At 38.4% G+C, this 26,285-nt stretch overlaps 1 protein-coding gene across 2 annotated transcripts in view; it reads right to left on the bottom strand.

The window, feature by feature from the left end:
- The window catches only part of LOC113935138 (spermatogenesis-associated protein 31D4), an 84,904-nt gene that overhangs the window by 27,447 nt on the left and 31,172 nt on the right, over window positions 1-26,285 (bottom strand). For both annotated transcript variants that reach the window (XM_035723425.1, XM_035723426.1), the window contains one exon: window positions 21,445-21,508. In XM_035723425.1, coding sequence (XP_035579318.1) covers window positions 21,445-21,508 — 64 coding nt within the window. The remainder of the gene's footprint in view (window positions 1-21,444; window positions 21,509-26,285) is intronic.

Below are 26,285 nucleotides of genomic sequence, written 5' to 3'. Positions count from 1 at the left end.
AGACTAGTCTTTACTGAATCAAGGTGATATACCTATATTCTATATGCCTGACAGATGAAACCTGAATCCTCTTTGGAGGAGATAACATCATTCAGCAGCACTAGCTTAATTCATATGTATCATTTAGCATTTACTCAGAAATTACCAGTCATGCCAAGAAACATAACCAAAGCTGTAAAAATCAAGAGAAAATAGAAACAAATCCATAAGTGATCCAGCATTAGAACTCACAGACATGAACTTGAAGATTATTGTGACAAGTTAAAAAAATGGAATGGGGAAAAAATGGAATGGAGCAGGATAGAAAATTTCATAGCAAATTCAGAAACTATACAAATAACAAAATAGAAATGTTTATAATTAATGCATTTAACAGCTGATTAGACAATTAATAAACTAGAAGATAGCTTAGAAAATGTCTAGTTTCAAGCAATGAGAGAGAGAAGAAAAGATACTTTAAAAAACCATAGGAGATATATGGGACACAGTGAAAAGATTGAATTTATGTGTAATTGGAGTCCAGAAGAAGTGAGATAGAATGGGATAGAAGCTTTTTTTAAAAATATCATGGCCTGGAATTATCCATAATTGTTGAAAGGCCCATTGATTCAAAAATATCTGTAAATCAAAACCAGGGCAAAATCAAAGAACATCACACCTAGACATATCATAGTAAATCTGCTGAAAGCCAAAGACAAAGAGCAAATCCTAAAAGTATCCATAGGATAAAAAGAAATGTTACCTTCAAAGGAACATTAAAGCAATGGCTGAATTTCAATAGTATGATTTCTTTCTTAAATGTTTTTAAGAATTCTCCAAAGGATCTCTCTAGGCATAAAATATTCTTTGCAAGAAAGTTTTAAAGTTATATTTGATTCATTATAGATATAAGAAAGTTACATTTTCTGTTCCTTCTGTTAATTTGGATAGTTAATTTTTAAAAAGGAATTTGTCTATTTCTTCTAAATTTTAAAATTATTAGCATAATATTTTTAAATCATATGCTCTTTTTGTTTTTTGAAGTGTACTTTCTAGGAATATCTTATTTGCATGGTACTGGTAATCTGTGATTTCTTTCTGTTTTTTTTTTTTTTCTTTCTCTATTGCTTTTCCTAAGGGTTTATCAATTTTATTAATACTTTTAAAGAATAAACCTTGGGCTTTGTTTATTTTTCTTTACCACATTCTGTTTCTTTATTTTATTGACCACATCTCAAATATTTTATTTCTTCTACTTCTTTGATTTTGTATTGCTGTTTATTTAGATGGTTCCTTACATCTTTGATTTTCAGGCTTTTTTCTTTTCTAATATACTAATTTTGACCTATAAATTTCCCTCTAAAAATACTTTAACTCATTTTATAATGCCAGCATAATCTTAACACCAGAGGATGATCTAAGAATTTTCCTATGTGTCATAATGGCCAACTTCTCTCATTAAAATAAACGCATTTTTTTTCCAAAGGAAATATTAGTAAAATCTACCCAGAAATATAAAAAAGAGTAATACATTATATCCAAGTAGGCTTTCTTCCAGTAATACAAAATTGATTTAACAATAGAAAAATAGGGGCTCCTGGGTGGCTCAGTCGTTAAGCGTCTGCCTGCGGCTCAGGTCGTGATCCCAGGGTCCTGGGATCGAGCCCTGCATCAGGCTCCCTGCTCAGCGGGAAGCCTGCTTCTCCCTTTCCCACTCCCCCTGCTTGTGTTCTCTCTCTCGCTGTGTCTCTCTCTGTCAAATAAATAAATAAAATCTTTAAAAAAAAGAAAAATAAATCAACATTATTCACCACACAAAAATAAACTTTTTTAAAAAGTACAATATGATCATCATAAAACCTTTTTTTTAAAAAGCATTTAGTAAGATTCCACAACCTTCAGGATAAAAACCTTTGGTATCCTTAACCTGACCAAAAATGTCTACCAAAAAATCTACAATAAAAATATATTTAATGGTGCAATAACTAAAGCTTTCCTCCTGAGATTGGAATTGACAAAGATGTCCTGCTTTTACCTCTTGTCTTCAGTATCATACTGGAAGTTTTACCCAGTGTAATAAAATAAGAAAAAGTAACAAAAAGATACAAGAAACAGCAATGTACAAGTGAAATTGCAATTATTTATAGATAACATGATTGTGCTAATAGAGAATTATCAAAAGAATCTATATATGAAGCTCTGAAATTAATAAATAAATTTAGTAAGGTAATTGGCTATAAATCATTATATTAATTATGGTCCTACACACTAACCACAGAAAAAATTTTTAATGAAATTTTAAAACATAATTTACTCTAATAGCAAAACAGAAATTATGTAGCAAAAAATACATGAAGAAAGCTATATTAGAGCTCTAAAAATAAAAACCCTAGAAAACATTGCTATGAGAAATTAAAGCATAAACAAATGGAGGCTATATCATGTTCATGGATTAGAAGACTCAAAAGTGAAGAAAGTTATTCTGTAGATTCAATAAATTATAATTAATATGCAAATGATCCCAATGGAAGGAGTAGTGGAAACTGATATGCTGATTTTCAAACAGTTTTCACAGAATAAAAATATAAAATAAGAACAAAGTGGGAGTACTTATATTTCCAAATATCAAGGCTTATTATAAAGTAACTACAACAGTGGTATTGGTGTCAGAATAGACCAATAGAACACAACAGAGGAGCCAGATATAAACCATATGTTTATAGTCACCTGGTTCCTCTTTGCAGTAATAGTGGGGGGAAAGGATGCTCTTTTCAATAGATGCAGTTGGATCAATTGAATATCCATAGAGATTTTTAAAAAGAACCTTTACCTCACACTTCACACCATACATAAAACCATTTTCTAGTGGGTCGAAGACTTACACACAAAACATAAAACAATAAAGATTCAAAATATAAGAGAATATCTTCATTATCTTGGGGGTATGCAAAAAAATTCTTTTAAGCACTAACCATATAGAGAAGTACAGAAACAGTAACCATAATACAGAAGATTGATAAATTCTTCTTGGTTGAATTTAGGAACTTCTCTTAATAAACTTAACAGATACTACTAAGTAATGAAAATTCAAGTCACAGAGTAGAATTATGTTCACAGTAATAGAGCCAAAAATAAGGAAATCCTGTAAATTAACAAGAAAAAACCCTGGGAAATAGCATGTAAGAAAGACAAATGACAAAGAAAGACAAACTGAGCCTGGTTGGCTCAGTTAAGCATCTGCCTTCAGCTCAGGTCATGACCCCAGGGGCCTGGGATCGAGTCCCATGTGGGGCTCCCTGCTTTGCAGGGAGTCTGCTTCTCGCTCTGCCCCTCTCCCCACTCATTCTCTCTCTCTCTCTCAAGTAAATACATAAAATCTTTTTAAGAAATGGACAAACATTTCATAAACAGGTAATAAGCACATGAAAGGGTGATCAGCATCATTAGCCACTAGGATAATACAAATTAAAACTACAATGAGATATCACTACATGACCACTAGAATGCATAAAATTTAAGGGGAAAAAAAAGATAAAACCAAGTGTAGAGGAGAATACAGAGCAACAGAAACTCTCATTCACTGCTAAAGGGAGTATAAACTTCTGTCTGGCAGTCTGACATATGACCATATGATACAGCAATTCCATTTCTAGGTACCAGTGAAAAAGCACACATATATGCAGCAAAAGATATGTATAAGAGGGATCATAGCAATATTATCCAACATAAAAATGAAAATCAATCTAAATTCTCAATAACGATAAAATGAATAATAAATTGTGCTATATTGTACAATAGAGTACTAGCAGTAATGAAAAAGAACAAGCTACCGCTACATGCAACATGGGTGAACATGACAGGTACAATGTTGAATGATAGAGCAGAGACAAAAGAGTACGTATTGTTTAATTCTATTTATATAAAATTCTAATACAGGCAAAACTAATACGTGGTGATAGAAGTCAAAATAGCAGTTGTATTTGGTGAGAAAGTCATGATCAGGAGGGTGCATGAGAGGGACTTCTGGAAGTTGGTAAATTTGATCTGAGTCATGGTTAATAAGTGTGTACATAAGGGGGCGCCTGGGTGGCTCAGTTGGTTGAGCGACTGCCTTCGGCTCGGGTCATGATCCTGGAGTCCCGGAATCGAGTCCCGCATCGGGCTCCCTGCTCAGCAGGGAGTCTGCTTCTACCTCTGACCCTCTTCCCTCTCGTGCTCTCCATCTCTCATCCTCTCTCTCTCAAATAAATAAATAAAATCTTTAAAAAAAAAATGTGTGTACATAAGTAAAACTTATTGAGCTGGATTTGTGTATCTTATAGTATGTATGCGATACCTCACTACTAAAGTAAACAAACCAACAAATAAATGAATAACTTAAAAGAGAAAATTGAGGGATGCTTATTCATTCTTCTCCTGTCTCAGCTGATGAGATGGAACATCTTGGCTGATTATAGGGACATTACAATTTTATGTCTCATACTTAATGTTTTCATGATGTTCCTAAAATAAGAAAATGAGACTCTCCAATCCAGACCAAAGAGCATGGTGGGGCAAAGGAGAACTCAGTGTGTTGCTAAAGGAGAGAACAATGATCTCTGAGTGGAGCTTACAGAGGGGGATTGTCTCTTACATTATGTTGCATGATCCTTAATGGTAGTGATAGTAAAATACTCATCTCAGCACACCCAGGTGTGTATGTAGCAAAGTACCGGGAACATAGTAATAATTTAAGCGGATATTTATTCAGGGCTTACTCTGTGCACTGTGCAGGACTCTTATAAGTATGATCTCAATTAATTCTCACAAAAACCTGTGAGGTAGCTAAGATTTTGTCCCCATTTTAAAGCTGATAAAACTGAGGCTTATGGTAACTACTTCACATGCCAAATCATCCAGTTTTTGCGAGTGGTGCGCCTGGGTGGCTCAGTTGGTTAAGCACCTGCCTTGGGCTCAGGTCGTGATCCCAAGGTCGTGATCCCCAGGTCCTGGGATCGAGCCTCACATCAGGCTTCCTGCTTAGCGGGGAGTCTGCTTCTCCCTCTCCCTCTGCTGCTCCCTCTGCTTGTGCCCTCTCTCTTAAAAGAATAAATCAAATCTTAAAAATAAACAAACAAATAAATAAATAAATAAGAAAATCCAAGGCATTGCAAATCTTGAGACTATGTGTATAACTATCATACTTCTAAGAAAGCAGTTGGGTATATGAGGCAGGAATCTTCTCTGTATCTCCATTATAGAATTGAAAACAATCCATTTATTTATTAAGTTTAAACTCTGGAATTCCTCCTCCCTAGGCTGTAAGATCCTTGAGGCAGGGGTAATATTTTATTCATCTATGAGTCCCCATTTTCTACCACAGTGCCTGGCTCATAATAGATGATGAATCTAATAAAGATTTGTCCAGTGAGGTGGCTTGATTTGCCATGGTTCTAGGGTTACTATAGAATCTATCTATTCCTGTACATGTGTTTGTAAATTAAATGGAAATTACCTCTCACAGGGAACTTTACAAGGGAATATGAATATTCACAGAGTCCTGATGCAAATTGTGGGAACTTGATGGTATCTGCTAAATCCGAAATTAACAACTGCTCCAGAAAGAAAAGAAAGAAGTGGAAAGGTAAGGAAAGGAAAAAGGAAAGGAAGAGAAGAGAAGAGAAGAGAAGAGAAGAGAAGAGAAGAGAAGAGAAGAGAAGAGAAGAGAAGAGAAGTGACCTAATGATTGCTTGAGAATATAACTGAAAGTATTTTTATATAATCTGCGGAGTAAAAGCAAACTTTAAGATTCTGAACAAAATTCCTTCACTCTGTTACCACATTTTCCACTTTCTCATTGGAGTGATGATTTCTTAATGCAGTGTTTTTGTGTTTCCTGGACACTCTTTGTGTTCTGAAGATAAGCTGTCAACACAATCTCAGAGAGTCTTTTGGAAAGGAAAGAATGCTCGGGGATACTACCTCTGTCTAGAACCCTCCCAGGAGTTACATGCCCTAAAAATGTCCCTTTTCCACCAACTCTGTCCTTGGAGAGGGACCAATTTTCCTTGCTTTTAGAATGCATAAGTTATACAGAGATGCCTGGATGAAGACTTTAGCACATCATCCCAGGAATACCTTGGTCTTCAGTTTGGCAAAACATCATCACTGGAGGTGGTAACAGCTGTGCAACAATTTATAGGAGTGGCATGGGGTCTGGCAGCTGCTTTTATTTTTTCCCCTTCTGGAAGCTTGTTTCCTTTGAGTCATTTTTTGATTGTGATGGGTTTATTTTCTGTTGTGTATTCATTTCAAAGATCTTGGGCAATCTTTTCAAGATTCATGAAAACAAAGATTCATGGTTCGGATGAAAAAGGGTGTTTAACATCTGTCAGAACCTATGTTCCTACACATTTTTATGGCACATATTTGGCATTCTAAAAAGTTATGTAATATCTATGATGACACAGAAATCTCTAAATTATAGCATTCAATGGCTGATTCATTCATAGGTAAAATTTTAATGTACTAGAAGATTCAGATTATCCTCTCCTCTATTAGTATGATTATTTAAATGAAACCTATGTTACTTCTTCAGTATGAAGAGGTACTGCAAAAAAGGGAATATATAACTTAAGGAATAATTATTTATTTTCTAATATTAAAATATAGAGCATGATTTCAGGTGACATTTAAGACCTTCTGCATCTCAGGCAGCCAGTAAGACTTCAAGATAGGACATGTCCTGTTCACTTCTACCTGTGAGTTATTGTGGGAGAGTCATTTTTTTTTAATAATAGTTGCTTCTAAGTAGGTTACTGAATTTTTTCTTTTCTGAAATTCTGTATTAAAAAATTCAAAATATTTTTACCTCGGTAGATGTTTATTAACAGCAATTTATAAGAATAAATTCACAGAATTCCTCTCTCTTTATCATGAAAAATGTAGATATAATGTGAGAAAGGGGCTAGGAAAACGTAGCTAACAACTTACCCCCCTGCCGCCACCACCACCATGTTGTGAGTTAGGTTAGGTTTGCTTTTGACACCCTTTCATTTTCCCTTTGATTCCCTCAGTAATAGTTAAGTTTTTTAGTTGTAAGCAATAGAGAAGACCCTAACATAAATAGCAAGAAGCTGATTAGGATATAAACATAGGCATAATGTAAGGGAGTGATACCAAGAAACCCCCATTAGAAGGATATGAAGAATAGGCAAAGCATGAGGGAAGTCTGCTGAACTAGCAAGAAAAGGACAAAAACTAGGTAATTTCAAATAGTCTCTGTATCAGGAACTAAAGAAAAGTGTTTAGGGAACAGCAGACTGCTGAGGCTGAGGGCAGTTCTAGCCATTCATCAGTGGTTGGTGATTTGGGGGAAGAGATATGAGTGGTCTAGATCGGGTCACATGCCACCCATTGACCAGGGTAAGGCAGAAAATCTTGACTGACATAAAGAATCAAACAGCTATTACAAGGGAAGCAGACCACTCCAAAATTCAGCAGCTTGAAATTGTAGTCATTTATTTACTCAGGCATCTACAGAGAGGCTGGGGGTCAGCTGATCTAAGCTGGGCCTAGCTGTGTGGCTCTGTTTAAAGACTGGGTCAGGTGGCAAAGATATATGTCACATATATTCCTTCAGGGGCCCAGATAAGGGGCAGGAGCTATACGGAAGAGGTTCTTCTCACAGGAAAGTACAAAAGTGCAAGTCCTACCATATGAGCAGTGTTCAAGTCTCCACTCACATCATATCTGCTAACATTCCATTGGACAAAGCAAGTCATGTGGCCAAACCCAATGTCAAATGATGGAAAAGTACACTCTGCTTTTTGTGGGAGTGAAAGCTGAATCAACTGACAACAGGGATGCAAAAGAGGGGTGCAAAAAGGAGTCAATATTGGGGCGCCTGGGTGGCTCAGTTGGTTAAGTGACTGCCTTCGGCTCAGGTCATGATCCTGGAGTCCCGGGATTGAGTCCCGCATCGGACTCCCTGCTCGGCAGGGAGTCTGCTTCTCCCTCTGACCCTCTTCCCTCTCATGCTCTCTATCTCTCATTCTCTCTCTCTCTCAAATAAATAAATAAAATCTTTAAAAAAAATAATAAATAAAAATTAAAAAAAAAGGAGTCAATATTTAAATTGGGCTAATTACCCAAGAATCAAAAAAATAATTACCATAACAGAAATCTATGTTTTTACCAAAAAAAAAAAAAAAAAAAGGGATGCTTGATAGCAAAAAGAAATGAGCCCAACAAATGACTAATTCCTGAAAGGTCTTGTTTTCACCTGGTTCTTACAAATTGCAGTTTTAGGTGGTTCCTCTCATTTCACCTTCATACACCAATAAGACTCCAAGAACCAACAAAATCATCTTATGGCGGTGATGTGACCAGTACTTTAAGATATAAGTAGAAGCGGTCAAATCACTGCTAGATAATGTGCCTCCTTTTAGGAACAACTTTGCAAGTAATTGTGATTTCAATACATTGTGGAAAAAAAAAAGTAGTATAGAAGAAGGAATTGTTGCTTACTCTATAGAACCTGTGAGCATCCAAGCTGCTGATAAACTAGTCCAAAGCAACAAGTCCAGCTGTTTGGGCTGTTTGTGTTGCCTAGTTCAGCACTAGCCACTTCTAAAGGATGGCTGGGTAACAACAATGGATATTACTATTCTGTGCTTTACCCAGCCTGGGGAGTGCTAATGGAACTTGGACATCAGATTTTAGTGAGTCAAAGGGTCCCCTAATGCTGGGCCTCAAATCTAGGCTGGGGTGGCTACATCAAATCATATATTCAGATTCTAGGGCTCCATTCCTAATTAGGTATCCTAATTAAGTATGTCTCGTGTTGAAGCCCCTAATATTGATTTTTCTTCTGACATTCCAGAACTCTCTCAAGTGATTTCAAGGTTTATCCAGGTTGAGAATCTACTTAGTCCAATGCTTTAAGTATGAAAAAAACTGATACCCAGAGTGGATGCCAGTAGGACTTTCTTTCCTGTGTCATACGAGCTGGTTTGTCTGTTGTCAGAACTTGGACTAGTACTTGCTCTACTCTCCTGCCTCCCAGTCCAGTGCTCATTCCTCTACACCCTGCTGTCTCCTTCACAGGAACACCCAGAATACACCATGCTGATCTGAACTTCTGGAGAGTGAACCCCATCCCCTCCCCATTCTCAGGCACATCAATTCCTTTCACTCTGAAGCGCATGTAGATGTAGATATGCTTGCATACTTATGTAGAGGTCATTGCTCATGGTTGCTAGAGAAGTGAGCTAAGACCATTTTTAAATGAAACCTCCAAATCTTTTTTGCCCCATAGGCACAGATTATAAGCCAAAGGTCACTGTGATAAGGGAGACAGCAGCAGGTCCATGGAAAAAACCTCCAGAGCAAAATCATCAACCCTTAATGGAATGTGAATTGAAAGCCAAGAACTGCTAGTGCAAAGAAAGAGATGGAAAGTAGACAAAAGAAGGACAGAGGGGAGTGAGCATGAGGTGACAGTGCAGGTAGGCCAGCCTGTCAGCCAACAGGTCAGGACTCACAGCCTGGCATGCAGGATAAGATAGGGGTGAGAGACAGCCACCCCAAAGGAAGAAAGATGGTCTTCAGGAAGGAAAGATATGCTTAAAATTAAACACAGGGGAGGAAAAGGGTGTTTACAGTTTTCTGAGATGAGATTCAAGGCTGAAGTCATCGTTTGGCAGCCAAACCAAAGAAATTTGGTTTCCCTCTGAAAGATTTATGTCTTCTAGGGTTGAGAAATATGTCTGGCTGCCAATATTTCATAAAGCAACATAGAAAGAAATACTACCTACTTTAGTGTTTGGTTTGGGACTTTTCACCTTTGTTTGGCAAGATTTTTTTCATTTTGAAAGAGAGAGAACAATTCAAGTCAGCTTCCTATGAAGATCTCAGTGCTCTTTGCCTAAATTATCTGGTGGTTCATAATGTTTTACTTACCTACATACAAATATTTTAAATGGTGAATTAAACTTGTTGATGTGCATTCACAGAATCTGTAAAACTCGTAACCTCTCTGTTCCAAAACCCTTTGCGATCATATCACCTTCAAAGAGAATGAAAACAAATGTAACCAAACCCTTTGGGAATTTTGTATAGTAGTTGGGGGAAACAAAACTCAGAGCCAGCTCTGCCATTTGCTATTTGTGTGACCTTGAGCAGTTACTCAACCCCACTGTGCCACAGATTCCTTATCTGGCCAGTGGAAATAATAAAAGAATCTACTTCATAGGGTTGCTGAGGGGATGAAATGACTTCAGCGCTTAGAACAATGCTTGGCACTCAAAAAGGATTCATTGTTATTATTACATATTCTGGAATTTCTGAGAACTCCCAATTTCAAATATTCTCTGTCACTGCAGTCATATATCATGGAAAAATCCTAAAAATGCCAACTAACTACACTTTTAGATTACCGTTTTTGCTTAGTGGCAGACTACTGAAACAATGGGGAGAGGAAAATTTTCTGCAATCTTCTCCAGCCCTAAACCATGTCACCCCCATTGTTGTAATCATTGAACTACCACCAACTCTTTGTATATAGCCACCTGGAGTTTTATATCCCCTTTTTTTCCCTTCATTCTCAGAGGCATTTTTCTCTGGCATAGTCATCTGCATGCTCTAGCTACAATTTCCTCCACAGCCTGTGTCTGCCAGCTTATCTTTCCTTCTCCTTCTGCCTCTTTCTCTTTCCTTATTTCTTTCCCACCCTTCCTTTCTCTCTCCTCTCCTTCCTTCCAGAAGTCTTTGGGTCCCTGGTCTCCTCTAGGCTCTATGTCATTTTCTTTCCAATTCCCCAGTGTTAACCTATATTCAGGTATTATCCAGACAGATGTTAATTTCTCCTCCCCGCCTGCTCTTTAAATATTCCTTCATGCTCTCAATGTCCTTGTCATCCAGCCCTTCTGCTGTGCTCTGCCTCTAGTTCTTTCTCAGAAGTTTTCTCTATTTCCCAGGCAGATAGACAAGTATATGTAGTCAATAGATGGTACTTGAACAATTGACAAGCAATCTAGGTTCTTCTCTTGGTTCTTCTATTTGCCATCTGAGTGACCTTGGCCAAGGCACTTAAACCACCTGTGCTTCATTCTCCACATAGGTGCATTCTGTACTTTGAGTACTCATGGAGATGCTACAGGCTCATATGAGGAAGAATAAGTCAAGCAATATGTTCAAGTGCCATATATTATTATTTATTTAATGTCACCATTGTCCCATTGCTCCTGGTAGTCTAGATATCCTATTCACTTCCAACTGATAGAAGTGGTAGTTTCTACTTTTAGCCCTATTATCATTCCTGTTGGTAATGATGGCACCCTGATCCTTTTCCCCCAACCTCAAAACCTCTTTCTTCCCCCACATATTGTTTACACCAATACTTTCAGATCACTCAGTTTGCCACATTATGACAAGCTGCTTCTTATTCTTATGTTTATGACCCCTCCTCACGTGCTGTTATTGCTGCTTTCCATCTGTCTGGTGATCATTTATTATACTTTGGAACCCAGCTCAGGTATCTTATGTGAAATCTTCCTGTGAGTGACATATATCTATTGTCATCCATGTCATTTCAGTTCGAAATTGTTTACCTTCATATCTGTCACTCCTTCTAAACTTTGCCCTTCTCAGAAGAGGCCTATTATCCTGACGTCCCAGCACATTACAGTATGTCTCTCACTTTGTTGAAATGAAATTTAAGTTATCTTTTTCTGATCATGTGAATATGGACTTACACTGGTTTTGGAATTCTACAACTTGGATTCAGGCTCTGGCCAGCCATGGATATTGGCTGCCTGACAATGACCAAGTCATTTAACCTTTAAGAAAGCCAGTTTTCTTTTGTGTACATGGGGACAATGACACCCATATTTATTGAACACTCACCATTTGCTGGAACCGTGTGTTTGCTCATTCATCTTCTCTCATTCAGTTCTTAAAATTGCCCTGTCATGTACCTATTATTGTTCCCATTTCACAAATAAGAAAGTTGAGCCTGGACAACTAAAATAATCACATAACTAGAATCCTTGCTTCCACTCATTGTTCTTCAATATACTTTGTTATAGCATCAAGGGTGATCTTTTAAAATCATCAAACAAATAATGTTATGCTCCTTGCAAAAAAAACCTTCCTATGGCTTAATTGCATTTAGAAAAAAAAAAAAAAAAAAAGAAAGAAAGAAAGAAATCTAAATGTCCTCCTCTGTTCTGTAAGTCTCACAAATGATCTGGCTTCTAATTACCTCTTGGAAGTCATGCTCTACTTTCCCCCTCTTTCACAGCACTCAGGACACTGGCTGAATTGCTTTTCCTGGAACACGTAAGCTCTTTCCCGTAGAGCCATCGAATGTACTGTTTCTTCTGCCCCAGCAGAAGATCTCAGCTCCCTTCCAGTAGATCCTTACATGGCTGACTCCTTCTTCTCATTCAAGTCTTAGCTCAAATGGTACTTCCTTAGAGTAGTTTTTCCTAAAACCCAAGCCCGTTTAGCCCCACCTCCATTACTCTCCACTTCATTACCCTATTTGATTTTCCTCAGAGCACTCATGCAATCTAAAAATCATCATTTACTTTATTGCCTGCCTCCTATATTTTCAGTGGCTAGCAGAGCAGATTCAAAATGTATTTGTTAAAAGAATGAACTGTCCAAAGCCAACTCAGCCAAGAGGGATGGAACTAGGATTTGAACCCAAGACTGTCTGACTCTGACATTCATATGCTTAACCAATATATTCTTTCCCTGCCTCAGCCATAAGGTGATCCAGAAGAAACAGTAAGCTAATGTAGGAGACATGCTTTGTAAATTCCAAGGGTTGTGCCATTATGAGTGGCAGAGTTGTGGTATTTTGTCCTTCAGTGTCCTTTGCTGGATGCCACACATATTCAGACTCTTCATTCTCAAGAGTCATCACCAATGTGAGGAAAAAAAGGCTATTGGCTATAAGAAGCCCTTCTACTGATATCCCTTTATGAATTGCTGGTGACATATATGGGAAAGGTTTTCTTTTACTTTCACTCTTGGCCAGACCCTTGCTAATCCTACCCTTGTCTTCTACACTCTTGACCTTGCCTTCCTTGATGCCATTAAGGGAAAATTTACTGAAACACCTTCCATTTATTCTTCAATAACCATATCTAACACATTCTATTTTCATAGACACTGTGGGTCTCTGTTCAATCCCTGACTATGCCATATCCCTGCAGAGGGCTGAGAGAAACAAATCGATCCAAATTAGAGCTAGAATGAACAGTGGGGAGACCTAATCCTTAAGGCCCCCGTCTCCCATTAGAAAACTGAAGCATATAGGTTAGTTCACCTGAAATCAACAACACAGCTAGTTAATGGTGGAGCCAAAATAAAAACCTGGTCCTCAAGAGCTCCTTCCCTGAAACCTGTTTGGTTTATTTATTTTGATAGAATATCATTTTATACATTTCCATTTTGGTTATGATTTATTGAAGAAAAATTATTTTTACATCCAAATTATTATTATAATATGTAGTAGCAACTCATATATTTTATCTTTGTATTTGTAAAAGCCACCAAATTTCAAAGGCAAATAATATGTTTTAATATCAGTGGCATGAATTAATGTCCCTTCACTATATTCCTTTGAATTCTTTTTTTTTTTTTTTTTTTAAGATTTTAGTTATTTATTCATGAGAGACAGAGGAGCAGAGAGAGAGAGAGAAGCAGAGGGAGAAGCAGGCTCCCAAGGAGCAGGGAGCCCGATGCGGGACTCGATCCCAGGACCCTGGGATCATGACCTGAGCCGAAGGCAGACGCTTAACCATCTGAGCCACCCAGGCGCCCTATTCCTTTGAATTCTTAAGCTACAATAAGTGTCATTTTAGGATTTCCTAAGATCAAAAGTTTTTAGAATAACCTAATACTTAGATACTTGAATAATTCTGTTGTTTTCCAAGCAAAATATGGAGTATGTCTTTTAAAACCTACTAATTGCAAAATGTATATTTTTATTTATTTTGAAGTTGTGAATATTTTTGGAAATAGGCCATAGCTTCCTCATGCTTTGAAACTTTGGGCTCTGCCTTGCTAGTGACTGTCTTTAAACGATGAAAACAGTGGGAAGAAATCAGAGAGGGAGACAGACCATGAGAGACTCTGGACCCCAGGAAACAAACTGAGGGAAGGGAGGGGGTGGGGGATGGGGTAACCAGGTGATGGGTATTAAGGAGGGCACGTGCTGTGCAGAGCCCTGGGTGTGTTATATGCAACTAATGAATCATTGAACACTACATCAAAAACTAATTTATGTTGGCTAACTGAACATAAAAAAAAAACAAAAGGATGAAAACACTGAAACAAGGATGACATAGATAGTCAAAGCATAAAGTATTACTCTTTAGAAATACAGTCGTTTCAGCAATTAGACCATAGAACTTAAAAATAAAATTTGCCGGGGCCTAGGTGGCTCAGTCTGTTAGTCATCTGCCTTAGGTGCAGGTCACGATCTCAGCACCCTGGGAGCAAGCCCAGCCTCGTGGGATCGAGCCCCGCATAGGGCTCCCTCCTCAGTGGACAGTGTGCTTCTCCCTCCCCGTGCTCTTGTACTCTTGCTCACGCTCTCTCTCTCCCTCTCAAATAAATAAATAAAATCTTAAAAAAAAATAAAGATTTGTGAAGTTTCCTTATCTGAATGTCCAAATCATTTTTCTCTCATTCAGAGAAAACAAGTTCTTGTCCATATAGCAAATATACTGAGTGGTAGAGACTGAAAAGGGGAAAGAAAAAATTCCCTGGCCTTCCAAATCTCCTTTCAGGACATTCCTTTTTGGCTGGCATAGGTATACCAGGTTAGTCTGCACACACCCACCAAACTTTCCACAGGTACTGATAAGCAAGTTTTGAACTTCACCAAGCTCTTTCCTTATACTGAAAAAAAAAATTGTTTTTTATTTTTTTCCCCATCATTTTTAGTCAATGAAACTACTTTCTCCTTTCTGTAGGAAGTAGATTATTATGTTTGAGTCATAGATCATTGCTATTACTAATACATAATGTCATTTGGAGCATACTCACACCCTAGAAAGTGTCCAAGTTTACAATGTCTACTTGAATTTTTCCAGGGAACATTTGTCATTTCATTCAAGAGCAGGCCTATGGGTAATCATTTAATCAAAACTACTGCAGTGATTGCTACTTGTGCAGAAAATTATAAAGCTACAGCAGGAGTAAAGCCCAGATTGCCAAGTTTAAATGGGCACTGCTTTTTTGTTAAGTGTTGGGTTAGAATGAATACCACATCCTTAAATTTGGAGGAAATTGAAGAAAGAGAATCATTCTTTGGTCAGAACCACATTTCCTAATTTTCATTTCCTCTATTTTATTTACACAAAAATACATAATGAAAATTCATAGAAGGCACATACAGAGAACATCTAATTATAATTCATACATTTAAAGAAAAGTCTTATTCTAGCCTTGAGGCCTCTGATATATCCTGTTTTTTTTAAGCCAAGATGCAAAAAAAATTGAAAACCATTGAATGGGATTTTTATGCCTCATTATGATTTCATACATACTAACCATTAAATGAAAAAAATAAGTTGAGGTGATAATTTATGAGATATTCAATCCTAATATGTGAACAAGAACTTATTGGGTAGCAGATTAGTATGGAAATAACTGCTCTTCTGGAAGGAAGCTTTGTTTTGTGTTTAAAACTCTTTATGCTTTTATATATATAATTCTTTCATTATCTCTAATGGATATTAAGTTTAATATATTGTTAACTCAGAGAATAGTTGGTTATATATACTGGAGAAAGTAAACACAGTTCCTTAAAGGGTAAAACAGTGAGGTCATACTCTCTGTAAAGAAATTTTAACAATGGCCGTTTGGACGTACTATTTATTTTCTTTTCCAATAGCATTCTTTAAAAAATGAATTCAACTTTTAAGTTAGAAAGTGGGTTTCTCAAATGCTGATATAAAAAGCAGGTCAAGGGACGCCTGGGTGGCTCAGTCGGTTAAGCATCTGCCTTGGGCTCAGGTCATGATCCCGGGGTCCTGGGATGGAGTCCCACATTGGGCTCCCTGCTGAGAGGGGAGCCTGCTTCTCCCTCTGCCTGCCACTCCCCCTGCTCGTGTGTGCACTCGCTCTCTCTCGCTCTCTCTCCCTCTCTGACAAATAAATAAAATCTTAAAAAAAAAAAATAAAAAGCAGGTCAAAATTGGTACCCACAAAAGAGGAATTCAGCTCTCATTTATGATTAATGAAATGATGGGTGATATATGATTGACACTGGATCTTATAACAGCAACATATATTTTCTGTTTGGAAATAAAGCATGTAAGATTCTACTGCTATCTCACATTGGCAGAAGAGATGGAAGCTTTAAATCTGTGGCATTTCTTGGTGAGTGACGAAAGATGACATGAATGGGTAGATTTTGGAGGAGCTAACCCACTCTGGGATGATGCAAGCATGTTGATAAAACCTCACTGGCCCACTGCACCAAGACTAGCAGTAAACAAGAATTCCCATGGAGCACATTTCACCACCACAAGAAAGGATTTGTTTCTGACAGGAAATCATCCTAAGTTTCTTGTCCAAATTTAAATATAGGTCTTCAGGCTTTAAGGCCATGCTGCTAAAACTTAGTCCGTGTGAATTTTCATACAGCAGTAAGGAAGCTCTCTGTATCCATCATCTGGATGTATATTTGATCTGTGTAGCTCAAAGCTGAAGAAATAGACTCAAACTTATTCTGACCATGGGCAGCAGGAGAACGAAGCTGATCACAGGGCAGAGACCTACAGTTCAGCTAAGTTGAAGACCTATTTGCCAGGAATATAGTTCACTCACACCACAAATTATATTCAGGAGAACAGCTAAATCAGGGAAGAGTAGGCAAGAATTGTGGAGCTAAACAAGCTAGAGGTTAAGTACTTGAAATCAGCAAAAAGAGAAAGGAAAATGGAAGTACCATTGTACAATGGTTGAAAGTCAAACAGAGCTGGATTCAAACTTTAGCCCTGCCTCTCTCTGGCTGAGAGAATTTGGACAACTGTGACTACATTATTTGCTGAAAATATTAGCTGTCTTTCTCTATTAGGTACCCCCTTGTGAGGTCCCTCCTTGTAGGAGGAGTCCCCTCTACACCCACTGATATCAGGGTTGGCCTTGTGACTTGCTTGGACAATAGAATAGGAACAGAAGTGATGAAAATCATGTCCAAATAGAAGATTTAGGATCAGTTCCATGCTTTTTCCTCACTGTTCTTTTCCCTCTGCCATGAGAAGAGTATGTTGCAGATAGGGTCTGCTCCTTCAGCCTGGATCCCAGAATAAGGATGGCTTGTGGGGAGAGACACAGCCAAATCAGAGACCTACAGCTGACATTTATTGTGAATCTGTGCTGTTAGCCACTGAAATTTGAAGTAGTTTTTTACTGTAGCATAACCTGACAAAAACTGACTAACATAGCAAGTCAGACAGTGTCCTCATCTGTAAAATCAGGAGGTGGTTATTGTGAAGAGAAAATGGGATGATATTTGGGTATTTTGTGTTTTCTTGGCAGCATCTTATAAATAGTGGTTGTTATTATTCTAGGAGGCCCAGGCCAGGAATCTGGAACAAAGGATCAGGAACCCAGAAGAACTAGGCAGGAATTGATGAAGACCACAAGCCAAGGATCTACATGAGATGTTGGAATTTAGCTGGAGGCACAAGTAACAGACTCTGGAAGGCGGAGTAGAGGGATATTAGAGCAGAAAGTATAACACTTGATGATGAGCCAACTGCCCTCTGAGGCACACACTTTGTAAGCGTTTTCCATGAAGACCAAAGCCCCCGTGAGAGCATAGTCAAATCCAGGCCATCTGGTGGAGACAAATATCAGATAGTAGGCACTTACTGACATGAGTTTTACATGAGGCATATCTTTACAAAATAAACTTCTTATTTGTTCCCAAATATGTTTTTTCACTCTTAGTGTTATTTGCATATAGTATGGTTATGTCTGAAGTTCAACAATAACAAAATCCTCTCCTTATGGATTGAGTTATCATTTTTATGAAAACTACATCATTTATATATCTAAAATTATTTTTAAAGTAGTAAACAAATTTTAAATCTATTAACACTGAAACTTATGTACTTACAGTGATTGATATGGTTGGTTTTGATGGTAATGATGAAAAAGTATCATGTTGCTGGTGATACTGCATCAATCATGCGGGTTTCTTCCCGTAAATTATTTAGAGGGGAAAAAGTTATCAGCTCTTTTCCCTAGTTATAGGACAACTGATACAGGACAATGAGGCTCAACTAGGCCAAATGTGTGTTTTGGGGTAGGGCACATTTTACCACTAGAATGATTTTGTGGAGCCAGGGGTCAAAAGCTAGGAGTCCAAATCAATCATCCATTGAAAGTGTTTCAGTTGGTTTTCAGTACTGGCCTCACGTTAGAATCACCTGGGGCAATTAAAACTGATACGCAGACTACTCCCAATTAAAAAACAAAAACAAAAAACCTCTTGGGGTGGGGACTAGCCATCACAAATACAAAACAAAATTCCCCAGGTGATTCTAGTATGCACCCAAGGTTGAGAACCATTGAGTTAGAGGTGGTGAAGTCCAAAGATAGTTGAGAAATAAGGATGTTTAGAGGAAGAGAGAGACAAGACTACTGACTGGTGCTTCACAAACTTCAACATGCCTAAGAATCACCTAGGTTTCTTGTTAAAATGCAGATTCTGATTCAGTAGGACTGAGGTAGGGTCTGAACATCTGCAGTTCTTAACAAGCAACAAGGAGAAGCTGCCAGCCTCATGACCATACATGGAGTAATAAGAAATTTGAGGAGACAAGTGGGAATTGTTTTGATTGAATCCTAGGCAACTAAAGCATGAGTGACTCCTTCAGGGCTATATAGAAAAGCTAGTGTTGGGTAAAACATGCTGTCAGGTGCCCAATAGAAAGAATATAGGGATTTCTCATAAATAAAAGGATGGTTGCCATAGCTTGAATTTATTCTAAGAATTTTGTCTCGGGTGTCTGGCTTGCTAAATGGGAAGAGCATGTGACTCTTGATCTCAGGGTGATGAGTTTGAGCCCCATTTTGGGCATAAAGATTACTAAAAAAAATAAACTCTCAAAAAAAAAAAAAGAATTTTGTTGGTAACCTTGTAGCCAATGATGCACATGGAACTAGAAATTAAACATAAATAGGAACCTTGCATACAAGGTAGGTGCTTTATAAAAACCATTCACTCTTAAGAGTTAAAGGCCAGGCAGCATAGTGGTACTGATAGACATGACAGGAACCAATTCAGAAAGCAAAATTAAATGATTTTAAATGGCATTTCCAAAACACTGATGTTACTGAGGTCATTTTAGCTGGTCAGACTAAAATGATAAAGACATGATGATAAATTATATTGAATCCCAGAGTAATATTATCTCTTTTTTAACTTTCAATCCTTTTTATTAGCTTCAGGGGGAAAAAGTATTAGTTCAGATTGTATATCATTAGTAATTTCTCACACCTGCTAATTACCTGTTTTAACAAAAGGAGAGCATTTCCCAAGCTCAAAACTATAGCAGGCAAAAAATACGATTGGTTTATTTTTGTTATAATTGTATGGTTACTTTCTACTTTCAGCGAGTGATAGTTTTGGTTTTGTTTCTGGTAGTGATATATAGTTTTCTTTCAATATAAATTTTAGTAAATAAAGTTAATTTCTAAAATATTAATAATACCACAACAGTGTACAGGTATGAGAAAAATCATGAAGGTGCTATTTAAATAGCTGAAATTTGGAAAAATCTGGCTTGGAATAAACATGAAACTACATAGAAATCTGTGCTGTTTACAAACTTAGATCCTAACAAAATATTTACATTGATTTATTTAGCAAAAACTGCACATTGGATAGGCTTATAAAGACAAACCATATTTAATCAGCAAATATTTATGGAAACAAAAGAGCAAATTTTAAAATTCAAAATGTTTTCCTGATTTTATCTATTTATTTTTTCTGCATATAAACAGTTTTGTGGGTTCAGTTGAATATATCAAACGATTTATTAATTAAAAGATTTAGCAAATATAAGAGCTGTTTTCTAAAAGTGTTTTTTTTCTGTTTTGAGGCCCTGTGTACATTTAAAGAAAAAGTAGAAACTTCTTTTTAAGATTTTATTTACTCATTTGAGACAGAGAGATACAGACAGAGAGATACAGAAAGAGAGAGCATGAACAAGGGGAGGGGCAGAGGGAGAGGGAGAAGCAGACACTCCGCAGAGCAGAGAGCCTGACTTGGGGCTCAGTTCCCAGACCCAGAGATCACGACCTGAGCTGAAAGCAGACGCTCAACCATCTGAGCCATGCAGGCACCCCAGAATTTATTTTTCTTTATTATATTGTTCAAAATAGTATAGGTACCTCAGTCAGTTAAGCATCTGACTCGATTTCGGCTCAGGTCATGATCTCCACAGTGGGCATGGAGCCTGCTTAAGATTCTTTCTCTCTCCCTCTTTCTACCCCTCTCCCCACCCCCACTTATGCTCATTCTTTCTCTCTCTCAAAAAAAAAAAAGGTAATTTTCATCTCAATTATTTTGTGTCTAGCCATCAGGCATTATCACAGTCATTTTCTTGATACACAGGTGTGATGTTGGAAATATGTTCCTACCCAGTAACCTAGCAAGCTATGTTTGGTTTCAGGGAACCCACATGGTCTTGATAAAATTAATGCAAATAATTAGATCACAGATTCATGAGACAGAATAGTCCTTAAGAGATGAGTTTCTGCTTACATTCAGTTGGGCTGTTTTTTGTCTGTTTGTTTTTACTTTTAGTTCCCTATTACCATATATACCACACCACAAAAGGCACACAATTAATTATACAGTTTTTCCAACATCCCAAACTTTACCTCCTGCTATGATCTGAATGTTTGTGTCACCTGCAAAATTCATGTGTTGAAATCCTAATTCCCAGTGTGATGGTATTAGGCCCCTCATGGATCAGATTAAAGTTCTTATAAAAGAATCCCCACAGAGATCTCTGCCCCTTTCACCGTGTGAGGACACAGTGAGAAATTGGCAGTCAGCACCATGGAAGAGGGCCTTTACCAGACCATGCTAGCACTCTGATTCTGGATTTCCAGCCTCCAGAACTGTGAGAAATAAATTTCTGTTGTTTATAAGCCATTTGGTTTATGGTATTTTTGTAATAGCTGCCTGAAAGGACAGACACTTCAAAGGTTCATTCCAGATCATCAGAATTGTATCTGGAGTACTTTGAGAAATGAACCCTCTAGGGCCTCCTTTCCATCCCCTCAACTGATGATAACAATGATATGGATTAGTAAAGATAGAACTGTAACAAGATGGGAACGTAGTCCCTTAAAGGTTTCTGGAATCTGAAAATGTCTGAACACGTTGGGCAGGCTGGTGCGTGGGCCCACCAGATTCATTTGCATGAGTCAACTCACCTGAAGATGTTCTGATGGGAGTAGAAAAGAGCTGGAGTCAGAGCGCGTTGGTTTCCTTTTGTTGCTGTAACAATTATCACAAACTTAGTGGTTTAAAACGACAAATTTATTATTTTATAGTTTTCGAGGTCAGAAGTCTAAAATGGGTCTCACTGAGCTAAAATTAAGGTGATGACAGTAGTGCATTCTTTCTGGAGGATCTAGAAGAGAATTCATTTCCTTGCCTTTTCCAGTTTCTAGAAGCTGCCCACAGCCCTTGCTTCATGGCACTCGGCCATCTCCGAACCCAGCAATTTTATCACTCAACTTCTGCTTTCAACCTCATATCTCCTTATCTGATTCTCTTTTCATTTCTCCTTCCATGTATAACAGCCCATCAAGATAATTCAGGATAATCTCCGTATGTTAAAATCAACTAATCAGCGACCTTCATTCCCTTCCCAGCCTTAATTTCCCCTTGGCATGTAACATAACATATTCACAGGTTCTGGGAGTTAGGGCATGGACATTTTGTTTTGTTTTGTTTTGTTTAAAGATTTTAGTTATTTATTTGAGAGAGAGAAAGAGATCACGAGCAGGGGGGATGGGTAGAGGGAGAAGCAGACTCCCCGCTGAGCAGGGACCCTGATGTGCTACTTGTTCCCGGGACTCTGGGATCATGACCTCAGCCAAAGGCAAATGCTTAACCTACTGAGCCACCCAGGTGCCCCAGGGCATGGACATTTTGAAGGGCTATTATTTTGCCTACCACACAGAGGTAGAGAAAGGGTGGGAAGAGACACAGGGATGGTCTTAGAGTTTATTCTTTTCTAAGTGGCCATGAGTGACCTCTCAGTGGTCATAAGTGGTAATGGGAAGAAAAGGAAGGCAAAGCACTGTGTTCTGAGATGCATGGATGCAGGAGTAACACTATTTTCATTCCAAGCATATAGGAGGACACAAAGTGGGGCGATACACCTTGTTTCTCCTTCTGCAGGGAATATAGTGGGAAGTGTGAAGACCTCCAGAGACCAGATTGCCATCTCTGATTGATGCATCACTGGTATCCACTAGGGGCAGTAGAACAGCAGTGACTGTAGAACAGCGGACCTCAGAAGCAGTAATAAGATACTTCACTGGTTTTCACAAGCACTGGGGAGGCTTAGCCATAGACCACACCAGAACACACTAGAAAATAAAGCAAGAATACAAACTAGATTTATTTATGAGATACTTCTGGAACATTCCAGAAATAACCATAAGACTATTTCAGGGAACTCAAAGACAAAGACGAAAATACAACATTGACAGCAACAACAAAAACAGGCAGTGGGAAACCTGTAAATTTGTACTTATTATATTAATATGGTCCCATTTTTCACAGCATCTTGGGGCATCCAGAGGAAACTTAGATTACATTCAGGAGGAAGGCTCAAACAGATGGCTGGAGAAAAGAGACATTTTCCATTTCAGCCGGGTCATGCCAGTGGGTGAATCAAGAGCCATGCCTGTTAATCTGCACCTCTGATTATGGTTTCATTTTAATTTACTGTCAATTAACCTGACAATTTAACTCTTGCCTCCCTGCCCAGGTGCTTGATTTACTGACTTATATCACTCCTAAAATTTTTTTTTTCCAAAACTGAGGTCTTACATCTATGGTTCTGTGCTTAAGGCATTTCAAGGAGTTCGGCTATCTTGGTGGGAACTGTTGTGGCTTTCCCACGTGCCCCCTTCAAGACGGTGGCATTCATTTCACCAGTTTCCTGGTTGCCTGCCCTCCATGGAGAGGATCTGCTTCACCCAAGATTATGTTTCCTCCCTGGAAACAGCCCATATTCACTGATTCGTCACTGTGGAGGTACAAAAGCCTGCCGCCCTGCCCCTGTGAGGAGATCTGTAAAGGGCCATCCCAGCGGCAGAACACCCCTTGGCTCTGGTTGAGGTCTCTGTTGTGACTCTATCTTGGTTCAGCATCTCCCTCTGCCCAGTCCTTATTCCCTCAGAGGGGCTGTTCCTAAGAGCTGGCATTTCCTGCATGTGGATCTCCGTCTCTGAGAATCTGTTTCCCAGAGGACTTAAATTAAGACACTTGATGTGAGAATTGGCCCAAGGGGGCAGATTCTAAAATGAGACTTGGGAGCTGGATCACTTATTGGCCAGCTGGCAGTGAGAACCCGAGGCTGGTCATAGGTGGAGTCCTGGGAGCACTGGCATGGAGTAGTTGTACCAATACTAAACCTTTCACTGGTGATGACCTGAGATAGGATATGAATATAAGGAAATGCTCTGGTGGGCTCAGTGTCCTCCGGCATTTGAGAGGTTCAGAGGAAATGATAATTAGAAGGACAATGAAATTGGATGGCTGTCGCTAAGTACCACGTATGCAGCTGGGAAAGACAATGAAAGATGGAGGTGATCAATCACTAATTTAAGGCAAAGTGTGAAAAGTTAGAGAGTCTCCATGGCAGCATTTAAAAAGGGCTCTCCTGAAGTTGGAGTGGAAAAGGTGAAGTCTGGGCTCAGTATTTAATTGTAAGGATAGCAGACATAATTCCAGGAAAGATTGAATTGCCAGGCCCTGCAAGACTTCAGCACAGAGGTCAGGGCCCTAGTAGAGAAGGAATAGGATTCTAAGGTTTCAGATGGGACATCTGGGTCAATGCACTAGAAAACCTTGAAACCCCAACCCCTGAACCCTCGGGGCCCACAGAAGCAGCCTACTGCTCTGTCTTAAGGTCCAGCACTCCCCTCCTCGGGACTTACCTCTACTTCCTCTCCTCATCATCAGACATTAGAGTCTTGGAAAGAAACAAACAAGACACATGAACACTAGTAGGTGGGAGATATTCCATATAAAAATATAGGAGTTCATCATATCAAGTTTGGGGAGATATGAAGTTCTCAAGGGCATGCTGCAACTTTTCCTTCACTGTAAAGGATAAATCATTACATCTTCTACTACTAATGAGGAGTGACCCCCTGCTAGATCCCCTCCAGGTCTGGAGGCAGCATATTTTACATTTAGCAATTACAGTTTTGACTCATGTACTAGGAGACATGAAAGGCTGCCAGTTTTGAGTAGGTCTCAGAACAGGAACACCTTTGCAAGAGGTCCATGCTGTGGTCCAAGCAGCCCTACTTCTTAGGCCCTAGGACCTGGCAAATCCGATGGAACTAGAAACATCTTTGGTGGAAAATAAGCTATGTGGAGTTTATGACAAGTCTTGGTGGGAGACTCATAACATAACTAAGGTTCTGGAACAAGAACATGCCATATGCAATGTGGTATTATATTTAATTCAAAAAACAGCTCTTAGGGTTCAGTAGGACTCTGGTAGAAATAGAGCATCTGACTCTGAGACATCAAGTAAAAATGTGTCTAAAACTGCTCATTTTGAATTGAATTTTGTCAGACCACTAAATTCATAGTATCAGACATGTCTAGCAGTAATGCTTTGTAAAACAGTATTGTATATCTGAGACTGGGCCACAGTAGGGCTAGGTGATATCTATGACCACATTAGGGGAGGGTCACTTATACATAGTTGCTGGGAGAGGAAAATGGTCAAGACTGTTCTCAGGTGGGTGGTTTTACCAAATGAAAATGAACTGCTTTTGTACTCCAGCCCCACTCAGGGGTGGCCCTGAAAGGCAGTGGTGAGAGAAAATCCTCCCAATGGGCAGAACTTTGAGTCATTTACTGGGTTATCTACTTGGTATTTCCTATTTAAATTGATTTCTACTCATTTTTTCTTTCTGTTTGCTCACTTCTGATTTAACTTGTTCATCTTTTCTGATTCTTAGAAGTGTACATATCATTGATTTGAGAACTTCCTTTTTTAAAATATAAACATCTAATACTAGTTTAAATGTCCCCTTAAGCACTACTTTAGCTGCATCCTACAAATTTTGATATATATGTTTGTATTTTCATTCAGTTCAAAATTTTGAATTTTCTTTATCATTTCTTTTTTGACCCAGGACTTAAAAGTATGTTGTGTAGTTTCCAAATATTTGGGAATTTTCCAGATATCTTTCTGTTATTGATTTCTAGTTTAACTCACCGTAGACAGATAACATACATTGTATGCTTTCAATTCTCTTAAATTTATTTATTTTTTAAATCATATTGTGGTTTTTATTTGCATTTTCTTTTTTTGTGGTTTTCTTTTTTTTTATTATGTTATGTCAATCACCATACATTACATCATTAGTTTTTGATGTAGTGTTCCATGATTCATTATTTGCGTATAACACCCAGTGCTCCATGCAGAATGTACCCTCTTTAATACCCATCACCAGGCAAACCCTTCCTCCCGCCCCCCCTCCCCTCTAGAACCCTCAGTTTGTTTTTCAGAGTCCATCATCTCTCATGTTCATCTCCCCCTCTGATTTTCCCCCCTTCATTATTCCCCTCCTGCTATCTTCTGCTGCTGCTGCTTTTTTTTTTTTTAACATATAATGTATTATTTATTTCAGAGGTACAGATCTGTGATTCAACAGTCTTGCACAATTCACAGCGCTCACCATAGCACATACCCTCCCCAGTGTCTATCCCCCAGCCACCCCATCCCTCCCACCCCCCCACCACTCCAGCAACCCTCAGTTTGGTTCCTGAGATTAAGAATTCCTCATATCAGTGAGGTCATATGATACATGTCTTTCTCTGATTGACCTATTTCGCTCAGCATAACATCCTCCAGTTCTATCCACGTCGTTGCAAATGGCAAGATTTCATTCCTTTTGATGGCTGCATAATATTCCATTTTATATATAGACCACATCTTCTTTATCTGTTCATCTGTTGATGGACATCTTGGCTCTTTCCACAGTTTGGCTATTGTGGACATTGCTGCTAT

Source organism: Zalophus californianus, chromosome 13, assembly GCF_009762305.2.
Source record: "Zalophus californianus isolate mZalCal1 chromosome 13, mZalCal1.pri.v2, whole genome shotgun sequence".
Taxonomy (NCBI): domain Eukaryota; kingdom Metazoa; phylum Chordata; class Mammalia; order Carnivora; family Otariidae; genus Zalophus; species Zalophus californianus.
Note: the sequence above shows the minus strand (reverse complement) of the source record. Positions and strands in the feature narration are given on the sequence as shown.